Consider the following 12,526-nt stretch of genomic DNA (forward strand, 5'->3'; position numbering starts at 1 on the left):
AATTACATCACATGATATATAAATCAACCATCGGACCAATACGATGCCATAGACAACATAGCATGGACCTAAATCAAACCCTCGAACACGCAACACCACCAGAAATCTCGCCAGATCAACCACAACATGCTACACCACCAAAAAATATTGTACAACAAGAAGAATGTCACCGAACTCATAAGATCTTCAATAACACGCACAATAATCAATGCGAACCATCAAAACAACTAGAATACGACTAGGAAACACCAACAAGCACGTTAGAACCATCCGTAATAGCTGCACCAATGCCACTTAATCAAATCTTCATCGATCAACACGCTAACACTCAAGAACACTCAACAACAGCAACTCAGACATGAAAGATAACTTGCGGAGCACCAAATCACGAATCATCTGAAAAGAAGATACACATGAACATCCCAAACACTTTTCCAAATCCGCAATCAAAGATATGATCATACCAGAACACAACAGATCAATTATCAGAACACTGCAACACTGAATACTGAGAACCAATCTTCATACCGGAAACCACAACTCGATTGAATCACCACACAACATCATGAAACCAATAAAGAATGAAGTATCTCTAGTTGATTTAGCATAGCAAACAGATAAACCAACCAGATCAACTCACTTCAATCACGAGATCACCAAAACAATTCTCTGCAATACCAAAGCATAGGAATATATTGACATCAATGACAACAACATATCCTAAGAATAGCAATATCCAACACCCATGTACACCAAAATGCAATTACTAATTTGTATATGTTATCATTTCTATATAAATAAAAATAAACATATTATGTATTAAGAAAATAAAAAAATTTATTCATATCAAATTAAAACTCTAAGAATGCTTATAATAACATATATCCATTGATGTAAATCCTAAAACCTATCTTTAAATATGTTGAATCAAATTTGGACAAATAATAATTAAAGTTGCTTATAATAATCTATCTATTGACGTAATCCAATTTGGACAAAGTAATAATCAATTTTTACAAGTGTCGAGATCAAAAATAAAAATAATAAGATGAATTAATAAATACAGAAAAAGAAATGAAAGTAAGGGTAGGTAGATGTAGAGAAAATGGAAAGGTGGAGTGAGTGAGTGGGGTTGATCCAAAGCTGTGTGTAATGTGATGGGCTCCATCAGCTGCGGAAGTGCGAGAAGGTAACGGTAAATACGTGGTGGAGTGGAGTGGGGCCCAGGGATCGTCACGCCTCCCACCCTCTAATACTAAAAATATTTTGTCATGCCAAACCACTCTATCTCGCGCGTGCATTCCATCCATCCATCCACGCCGAATTAATAATAATAATAATGATAAAAAATAATACTAGTAAATAAATAATGCTATGCAGAACGTGGGTCTGTTACTTACCGACTCCGCATCCCTTCCTTAACCCCCTCCAATCTCATCATCACATTTCAGGAGCACTATCACGCTTCCATCCTCAATTTCTTGCTCATGGTTATTTCGCTGAATACAATACAACAATTCTTAAATTTCATGACAGTTAATTTAAAATCTCTTCTAACATATTAATCATATTTTACGGAAAAATAAAATAAAATCCTGAATACAATCATACAGCCATCAAATTTACAGTCTGATCGCCCACCATTTTGAAGAAGTTACTTTTCTCCTTCCTTGGCAGTAGTCCGCACGCCTTTTGCTCTCCACTCTCCCATTATAAGAGCCCCCCTCTTCACTATCTTCTATCACATCTTCACTAGGAACCTTCTTTCCTATCTATCTCTTTCTTCTTCTTCTGCTGCTGCTGCCGCCTGCGGAAAGTATTTCTTTTCTCACCATGGGAGAAGCAGTGGCAACAAATGGATTCTCCATCAAAGGAAACGGAATCGGGAATGGGAATGGGCACTGTAATGGATATTCTAACGGCCATGGGCACTGTATTAATGGATATTCCAACGGAATCAGTGCGTCGGTATCCTCCAATGGAGTGAGTCATTTGCCATACTCCAACGGAAACACTGTTCACCACAGCAACAGCAACGGCCACATTCATACGTCGCCTTCTTTCGGAGACGGACGGCGCCGCTGCTTTTGGTATGAAGAAGAAATTGAAGATGATCTCCGATGGTGTTTCGCTCTTAATAGGTAACCCCCAAAATCCAAAACTAGTATTTTGAAAATTCAATGTTGATGCTGAATTTCAGAAAAATTACGGAAGAAATTTGTGTGGCAGGATTCTTCATACTGGAGTTAGCGAGTACCAGGATATTGCCCTGATAGACACTCGGCCATTCGGAAAGGTGTTTACTGTTTCTGGAATTGCTGTTTGAAAAAAGCAAAATATCGATATACTTATCATTAGGTATTTGATGTTCGACTGGTTATGCAGGCTCTGGTGATTGACGGGAAGATGCAGAGTACGGAAGTGGACGAGTTCATTTATCACGAGTCGTTAGTGCATCCGGCGCTCGTCTATCACTCTCAGTAAGCTCTTTTTCACACTTCTTCTTGTCTTCTTCTGTTTATTAACATAAAATAAAAATATGAACCTGTTTCCGTCACTGCGCTTTCAGGCCAAAAAGTGCTTTTATAATGGGAGGCGGCGAAGGCTCGACTGCACGGGAGATACTGCGCCACAAGTGCGTCAAGAAAGTTGTCATGTGTGATATTGATAAGGTGATTCTTCGTTTTCCCCTTTCTGGTTTTTGCTTTATTTCTATTTCTCCCACCGCTTTTAAACTAATTTATTATTTGTGCAGGAAGTTGTTGATTTCTGTAAAAAATATCTGGTTGTCAACCGAGAAGCTTTTAGTAATAGCCGCCTGGAACTAGTTATAAACGACGCGAGGTGAAAATTTACTTGTAATTTTTGAAAATTTGTTCTGTGCGGACGCTTTTCGCCGGCGAAAGGGAACTCAATATTTTATTTGGCGTAAATGTTGTGAAATTGTCAGGACTGAACTGCAGAGCAGACAAGAACGATTTGATGTGATAATAGGAGACCTTGCGGACCCTGTGGAAGGAGGCCCCTGCTATCAGCTATATACAAAATCTTTCTACGAGCTCGTTATTAAGCCCAAATTGAATCACCAAGGCATCTTTGTTACTCAGGTGAAACAACTTCTCAATTTCTTGATTAGTATTATACAGTACAAGTTCCTTCTTGCATCGCCTCTTTAAAGCTCTGAACTCTCAACTCTGGACTTACTCTGCAACATTTAAGTAGAAATAGAGCAATATTTATCAATTTCTCAATTTCTTGATAACTATGATACAATTTCTCAATTTCTACGAGTTCCTTCTTGCGTCGCCTCTTTAAAGCTCTGGACTCTGGACTAACTCTGCAAGATCTAAGTAGAAATAGAGCAATATTTATCACTGTCAAATCAAATTGGACTAAATACACAAATAATACTCATAAATAAATGGAATTTTTGCTACGAACAGTAGGAACACTAAATTCAAATTAATCTTTAGGTTCAATTAAATGATCCGAACCTAAATATTTTTTCTCCGAACAGTAGGAACATTAAACTGCATATTGTTCAAAGTTGCGCCATAGCGTCTAAGTACACAGATGTTGCTATCCTTCAGTCTAGGACTAAATTTGTTATTTCACTGCTTTAAGCTTCAACAGAATAAGACAATTTATCTGCTAAAAAATAAATGAAAGCCAGAAAACATCTAATTTGAACGTCCATTTACCAGCAAAATTCCCCCTCTTTATCTGTGAATCTGCAAGTACCATGCAATGCTGTGAAAATATAAGAGTCTCCAATAGCATAAAAACAAGTAATTAAAGCCAAAGCTAATCTTCTGTGCAAGCAACAAAAATAAATTCATTTAAAGACATTTTCTTTCCACAAATGTTATAGAATTCGACTTTTTTTTAATTTGACTGTGAATCTTTTTTACCAACAACAAAATTTATTTGAATATTTTAAATCCATGTTATTGAATTCGAATCGAATTTAACAAAGTCGATGTAAGAAATCATCATCAGTAATGAACACGGAAGAAACACTCAAAATTGTTGCGTGTTATAATTAACAGACATTGTGATGCGTTTGTTGCAGGCGGGCCCTGCTGGCGTGCTAACACACACCCAAGTGTTCTCCTCCATTTACAATACATTGAGACAAGTTTTTAAGCGTGAGAATCTTCCCTTACTTTTCTCTATAAAAAACGCTACCCTTTCTTTCTTTCTTTCTTTCTTCTTCTTCTTCTTGTTATAACGAAGCTTTTGTGGTGAATTATACAGACGTCATGCCTTACTCTGCTCACGTTCCTTCCTTCGCCGACACGTGGGGATGGGTCATGGTAATTACTTTTAACGATATAATCCCCTTTTTTTTGGTTCCTAGAGTTTTGCCCTATCCGAATAGTTAGAGAGATATTTATGGAAGCGCAGGCATCAGATCATCCCCTCACCTTAGAAGCGGGAGAAATTGACGACAGAATAAAGCAGCGCATAAAGGGAGAGTTGCAGTTTCTTGACGGACAAACTTTCCTTGTGGCTGCCACGTTAAATAAAAGCGTTCGCAAATCGTAAGTGAAAAATCGTCTTTACCAAACTATTATTTGCTAAATTATTGGGTAAAGCTAAAACACAAATTTGAATGTTTTTTCAGATTGTCAAAGGAAACGCACGTGTATACAGAAGAGACAGCCCGCTTCATTCACGGGCATGGGAAGGCAAGCTATCAGTGAAAAATTTGGTGAGAAATAATAAGAACGCAGAAGAAGAAGTGTACACATATGCTTGTAACTCCTCCTCTAACCATGGAAATGTAGGCATTCATGTCTAACCATGCGGAATCTGGAAATTCATATATTATCATCTAATATAATTGTTGTCTTATAATTTTGGACTCCAAGCACTTAAAATATGATATCTATCGTCTACACACACGCACCAAAAAGAGATGGTTAAGATTTTGCGAGAAAGTGAGTGCAACGTTGACCTCGCTCTTTTTTAAGTGCAAAATGGTTATATAAAACATTATATTTCGTTTGAACTCAACAAGCACAAACAAAATTGCTTTTGGAAAGTGGATCGATAAATATCACTAGGAGTAGTGTAGGAGGGACCGGGGCACTCCCACAAATTACAATTATTATTTTCTTTTTGCACTTTTAATTCGGACCTTTCAACTTCAGTTTTCATGCCCTTTAAGCCTCCACACGATTTTTAATTTGTCCTATGCAAATAAAAATAGAGGACGAGAAACCAGCTTAGCAACTCAAAACTGGTCTTCCTTCGATTCACCACAATATAAAATGGGCCACTCAAGCATTGCCCCCACCATAAACAAGTACAAAATCTTATTTCATACTTTGTAAAACTCCTCTTTAAAGTTGTACGGACAAAACCGGGACTCTAATATTAATATTAATATTAATAATGGATAATAGTAGATAAGATTATAGATAAATATGGGTTGAAAATTGAATAAAAGGGGAATTAAAGCTTGTTCCAAACATGTGTCCCTTTTAAAAAAAAAAAAATTTCTTCCAGGTCTAGATGAAAAAATTGATGTTGTAATTGGAGTAATTTTTTAATTATATATTTTCATGTTGCATACCATGCCATTTTGCAAGAACCTTAGTGATGGTGCCACTAAAGATCTATCATGATCACTTGTCTCGGATAAAATTAGGTTCAAATATGTTATAGTTTCAAGTTCTAGTAGGGTCATCTAGGCATGAACGTCTTGCCCAAAGACTTTTAAACAAGAGATTTAAAACATAATGAATCTTTTCTAGAAGAATAAGGGATCTCCAACTCAAGTATGTAATAAACCCATTTTTTATAATACTTTATAGGGGTCGTATAGTACTTGGGAGCTAGTTTTGATGATTCTTTAGCTTAAAGGCGTGAGTTTGATAATTGGTTGAAGTCAAAGAAAGGCCATGTACTTGTGAGATTTTGCCAAGATCAAGAGGCAATGGAAAGCAATAGATGATAGAAATAAACTAATATAAGCCTGCTTATATAGGTAGGTAGGAAATAGGTGTGGGTAGATAGGAGAAACAATATAATAGTCGACATGAGTTGGATCACCCACTGAATGTGGAGTGTAACAATAAGATCAACACCATAAAAGAAATTCTCCTACACACACTATCCCAATGTGGCACAAATACCCAAGTGTCTCATACCCAAACTATTATGAAATGCATTTCCTAAGTAAACTTAAGTAAAGTGTAATAATATCCATGATGAATAATTATTTACACCAACACCCCCCCTTAAGTGCAACTTAGGAGAAAGCACTTAAGTCTACAATGCAACTAAGCAATGCAAGATGGGTCTCGGCTACTTGGCCATGTTAGGTACCCAGGTACAAATGCAAATGCATGAAAACCAATGCAATGAAATCTCTCACAAAGTGGAGAAAGAGAGAAAAACCCAATGGGAAAAAACCCTCCCCCAAAAGAGAGATGAAAAACATACAAGAGAACTCTCATAGAAGAATGTGAAGGACAAAACCCCATGTGAGGAAAAAGTCCCCCCCATATGAGAGAAGAAGAGAAGCTAGGAAGCCCCCCCTCAATGTGGAATCTACACCAATGATAGAAGCTCGATGTATGAAGAAACTGCTCCATGAACGTCGAACAACATTCCTCCCCTTGGGAAGAAACAAAACCAAAGGTGTATCCATGAAGTCTCCTCAATCATGAAGGGAAGATGTATGAAGAAAACTCATGATGAAAGGAATCTCTGAAAACTGCTCAAGTGTCCTCATGTCGATGCTGAAAGATACCCCCTCCAAAGGTGGTAAACTGTGCCACGCTATTGAAAAAGGCACTCCAAGATCTAGTGGAGATGGATGTAGAACATGTCCCAAAGACTCACATGTCTCCTCAAAAAATAAAGAGACCTCCTCCAACTGTTGTACATAAGTATCCACAATCATGTCAACCTCGAAAGAATGATCATGTAGAGAATGAACAAGAGGGTCAAAGTGTTCCCTCACAACAATCGAAGAAGGATCGCCTTCATCAAAGAGAAGATGAATGTCATCAATGATGTCTCCCAAATCTACAATGTAGGATTCCATAAATAAACCTGCAATGTCTGTCAAGTAATAATCCCATTAATCTGAAGCTAGAAGACAATGAATATCATGTTGCACTGAATCACATGAAGGCAAAATTGTTGCACTATCTGCATCATCAGGTGCAATAGGTGATGTGATATCAATATGAGGAGATGAAATACAAGACTCAAGAACGGGTTCACATGTGAGAATCCCCATGTTCAAGTGCCCAAAGTTCTCCTCAAAATCTGAACCATCACAAGAAGTGTGATCAACATGAGTAGAATCATCAAATGTGAAATTATCATCATTAACAAAATCTGAAAAGGAGTATAAGCGAGATGCATGATCAACCACCCCAGTTGCAATGATAGCTCTAGTCTCCAAGTCTTTAATGAAAACTGACTCAGGTGTGAACTCCACAACTCTCTTAGTTGCACCATGTGTGATTTGATAGATAGAAAGGAGATTGTTTGTCAAGTGGGGTACACACAACACATTATTGAAGGAGTTATCCCCAATGTCAATAGATCCTTTCCCAATCACATCCATGTATGTATGATTGCCCATCAAAATCCGCGGCATGGTGCAAGGCTCAAATGTAGAGAACATAGACTGCGAAGATGCCATATGATGAGAATCCCCTGAATCTAGAAGCCATCTCTCTAAATCATGACTGATAGTAGCACATAGAGCTTTTCCTTTTCTTGTCCCAAAAGAGTGAGTCTTCCCACTTGTAGAAGCCATGAATGCTTGCCCTTTTCCTTTTGAATGTGAGGAAGTGGAAGTTAGTGAATCATCCTTCTTGTAGACATTAGGAAAATCAATGTTATTCTTTTTGATGATATGTGTGAGCTCATCAATCTTTTTAAAATGGCAACGATGCTCCTCATGACCAAAATTTTTACAATAGGCACAAGTAGGTTTCTCCCTCTTTGATGAATTATCCCTCTTGGAAGAGGATGTATCTCCTTGTTGTGGAGAGGACGATGCTTTGTCCTTAGGCTTTGATTGCCATTTCTTCTTGTTTGAGTTGTCCTTTCCTTGATTTCCTTTGTTCCCTTTATTTGCTACTAATGCTTGAGACTTAGAAGCCTTAAGAATGCCCATGCTTATCAACTTAGTTTGTTCCATCATCAACATTTCATTGAAAGCATCAAATGTAGGCATTGTGTAGCTTGAACCCATTGTCATCCTATGGGTTTGGAAACTAGAAACAAATGCTGCATATTCTTGTGGAAGCTTGCCTATCAAGTTGAATATCAATTGAGTATCCTTCTTATCAATGCCATAATCTTTGAGTTGTGCCCTCAACTCATTTGCCTTGGTGACATAATCTTGTATAGTATCAAAGTTCTTGGGATCCAACATGGTGAGGTCACTATCAATTTGATATCCCCTAATCTCATCAACTTGACCATACAAGTCTTGAAACTTTTTCCAAGCATCCTTGATTAGAGTACACTTCTCAATATGAAAAATGAGATCCTTTGATACATACTTTCTTAAGGTACCAATTGCCATGATATTTTTAGTGGCCAATCCAAGTGACCAACTGGATCAACCTTAAGATCAGCAGGAGCAACAATAGTTCCATCAATGTAATGAGTTAGTCCTTTTTCCATAAGTTTACTCCATGCATCAATTTTCCAAGTAGCATAATTATTAGGAGTTAAGAGAAGAAACTTAGAAGAACCCATAGCAGTAAAAAGGAAGGAACACAAGAGCACAAAAGCACAAGAGACACCCCCTCCCCCCCGCCCCCCCCCCCCCCCCCCCCCAAAAAAAAAATAACTCAATCAAAGTACCCCCCAAAAATGATGATTTTGGCACTTTATATGTAGTTTATGTACAATAGGCCACTTGCAAACAATGGCAAGGTGGACTTTTGATTTCAATTTACAACTTCTCAAAATGAGATCTAAGAGACTTCAACAAATACTGCTAGTGATCTAAACTAAGATCCAAGAAAAATGCAAGTACCAAATATGCTAAAAATGGCCAAATAATGAAAGTACAATTTCTACTTAAAATCACTGGAGACAAATGACAGATTATGAAAGTAGATGAAAAAATATGCACTTTCAAAAAAAATGGCACCTGAAAAGGAGTCCATATGAGCCCAAATGAAGCCTCCAAAGTTGTAAAAATCGGGATTTCATGATTTTCGAAAAACCTGTATCCAAGAAATAGAAAAATCATACACCATTGTATAGATCATGAAATTCTATCCCAAAATAAATAAAAAATTCTCAAGAAAAGGAGTTCGGATGAGTGAGATATCGTTATTTGAAAATCGCCTGCAAAATTATAATTTCTGGAAAATTTCCATCACGGCTTCAAACTTCAAATGCCTCTAGATTTGGCCTCTGAAGTCCAATTTGGAAGAAACAAAAGGAAAAACTGACTTTCTTGGACCTCCTCAATCCAATGGTAACCTCAGATTTGACCCATCAAGCTTCAATAATAACATGCAATAGAAAACTCCAAAATACAAACCCCAAATAACATCAAATCTCTCTCAATTGGCAAACCAATGACACTCTAATGGCTCTGATACCATGTGAGATTTTTCCAAGATCAAGAGGCAATGGAAAGCACAAATAAGAGAGAACAAAATAGATGATAGAAATAAACTGTATTCTATCAAGATGAAAAATATGATCAACTGGATCATTAAGCATTACATACAATGAATATAAGCCTGCTTATATAGGCAAGGCTATATGGATATGTGAGCACACAAACATGACATGTGGCTCAATAAGAAACAAGGGTAGGTAGGAAATAGGTGTGGGTAGGTAGGAGAAACAATATAATAGTCGACATGAGGTGGATCACCCACTGAATGTGGAGTGTAACAACAAGATCAACACCATAAAAGGTGGAAATTCTCCTACACACACTATCCCAATGTGGCACAAATACCCAAGTGTCTCATACCCAAACTATTATGAAATGCATTTCCTAAGTACACTTAAGTAAAGTGTAACAATATCCATGATGAATAATTATTTACACCAATAGTACTTATTGCATAATGTCCCCACTTTGAAATAGAATTTAATGGTAAATAATAATAATACAATTCAAAATTCAAATGAATAAAAAATAAAAAATAAATTTAAAGTATAAAAGAATATAATTAGTTTAATTAAAATTTAATTAAGTAAATGAATGGTCAAAAGACATGGAATGAAAATTGTGACTCCCTCAAATATGAGATATAAAAGGGACAAGAGAACCTCATTTGAGGGGGGATAATTTGGGGGAACCACAAATGCAGATCTGATTGTGTCCCTTTCAAAGGGTACAAATAATGAAGAGTTGCACTCTTTCAAAGGGTGCTAATGGTGAAAGGGTGTGTCTCTTGCCAAAGGGCATACATTATGAAGAGGCATGACCTCTCCCTCACATTGAGAGATTTAAAGGAAAGGAATCAAAAGCCTCCAATGACAATACCATTGATCATCAGAACTGTTATTGATGTTTGATAATGTTCTTATGCAATATTTAATAGTAATATTAATATAGACTACAAAATGTGATACAGTGACGATTAAGCAAATTATCTGATGGAGTCTGTAATACCTTTCAATCTCACCATCCATAAATGGAGGGAGAATACAAGGAATCTCCAGTAGGTATGCCAACCATGTGGGCCAAGAGGGCAAATTGATAGGGTCCTTGATGCTCTTGGGCTTGTTGAAGAGGGATTGACTCGGGGTACCTTGTGTGATTTTCCTTGAGCTCCATATGAGCACAGGTGTAGAGAGAGAAAGGGTTGTTGAATCCTTCATATATGCCTTGCAATATATGAAGAATGATGAATATATATTCTATCATGGCATAATAGAAATGTTGTCTAATTTGTTGTGCAGGTCCCAAACCAAGCTTTATTTGACATTAGTGTCCTATTGTTCTCTCTATGTACTAAAATTGTGATTTTAGGACAAAATATAAGAGGGTCACATTAGGCCCATTAGGGGGCATTACACTTTGGGTGATATATGCCTTGTCTTTAAGGGTGAAAAGAATATCATTTCATGCGTAGAGACATGAGTCAAGCTTTAAAATACTTAGAATGTATGTCTAGTGAGATAATGGTTGCTTCATGATAAAAAAAATTCATAGAGGATATTATTTGTAGTGTGATAAGTAGTGCTATACCACCATTTGATACAATGATATTGTTGATCTAAAGTAAATCAACATAGAAAGGTCTTCATGAGCTTATCGATAATTTATATTTAGCCATCTATTTGTGGAACATATGTAGAGCTTATTTTAAGTTAGATGATATATCTTGTAAAAATTTCTTGCTAGAAGTGGCTAATAAAATTTATATCCTATTCTCAAATTTATATCAATAAAGATTTGTGTAGTGAATTATTCATTATAGGTTGTATAATCCCTCTCGCCTTATTTATGACGAATAATAATTCCCTATGCCATTGGTAGAATTCCTTCATCATATTTTTTTTAGTGCTTCTCAGTTGGCTTGTTGGTTGTATATAAGAAGGACTACCATTGCCCCAATGATTCTAAAAATTTTCTTTGTTTAGTCTTAACTATTATGTGTGTATTATAATTTTTTAAATATTGTATCACAATTTGTTAATCTCTACTTTAGCTCTAAGTTTGTACCTATTTGAGTGAGACTCTTTTATACTTTATTCATCACTTTCTGTAATCTCTTCCCTTTTCCTTGGAGAAATTAGTTTGGTCACATCTTGAATTGTCTTGTCTATCCATTATAACTAATGATGCCTAGTCCCCATCAATATTGTTTTGATATTATTAGTGGGAATTGAAATTATATGAACTCTACCCCTATTCTAAAGAATTTAGCTACACTATGATAAGTTAAGTGAGAATTTGGTTTCATATTTGTACTTATCACCTAGAAATTCTATGTGAGGATCTCGTAGTAGAAGTTGCCTATATTTTTTATGACCTTAGAAATCAACACAAGATATACTACAAAGAGACACAATTTGAATATCTTGGTGTAGCTTCTCACACTTTTTCAAAGTAGAATACCTTGAATTATATAAAAAATACAAACCAAAACCTACTAGGATAATCCTATTATTGGGAAAGCTCTAAAAATATACACAACATGGAATATTAGAGAACCTATTCCTTTGGTACCTCCAACTATATATGGAGAACCATCCCAAATGATAGGCTTAAGATTTCCTAAAATTTAATACCTTTGAATCCTTGTATTCTTATATGTTTATCCATTAAATCCTCACCCTAGTCCCTTGTTTTCTCCATTAATAGTTTATATAAAATAAATTCATTTAATATAATTTTAGAGGAATAAAATAAGCTTTAGGCACCGATACGTTGAATTATCAATTGAATCAAATCAAATGGATTGGATTATTGGTGACAAGAGATGTTATGTAGACTTTAGTGAGGAGATTGTTGGTTTGGAGAATTTGGAAATTTCTTGTTTTGAGTCTTGTTTTTGAACAC

General features: G+C 36.2%; 1 protein-coding gene across 1 annotated transcript; it reads left to right on the forward strand.

Moving 5' to 3' along the window:
- Positions 1 to 1,690: 1,690 nt before the first annotated feature.
- LOC131064873 (thermospermine synthase ACAULIS5) lies at positions 1,691 to 4,860 on the forward strand. The gene is made up of 10 exons (XM_057999184.2): positions 1,691 to 2,141; positions 2,230 to 2,296; positions 2,386 to 2,480; positions 2,570 to 2,672; positions 2,756 to 2,844; positions 2,951 to 3,107; positions 4,073 to 4,148; positions 4,258 to 4,316; positions 4,408 to 4,544; positions 4,628 to 4,860. Exons 1-10 carry the CDS (start codon positions 1,834 to 1,836, stop codon positions 4,704 to 4,706), a joined length of 1,170 nt encoding a protein of 389 aa, XP_057855167.1. The 5' UTR covers positions 1,691 to 1,833; the 3' UTR covers positions 4,707 to 4,860.
- Positions 4,861 to 12,526: the final 7,666 nt, after the last annotated feature.

The sequence above is a fragment of the Cryptomeria japonica genome, chromosome 5 (genome assembly GCF_030272615.1).
Source record: "Cryptomeria japonica chromosome 5, Sugi_1.0, whole genome shotgun sequence".
In the NCBI taxonomy this organism is placed as follows: domain Eukaryota; kingdom Viridiplantae; phylum Streptophyta; class Pinopsida; order Cupressales; family Cupressaceae; genus Cryptomeria; species Cryptomeria japonica.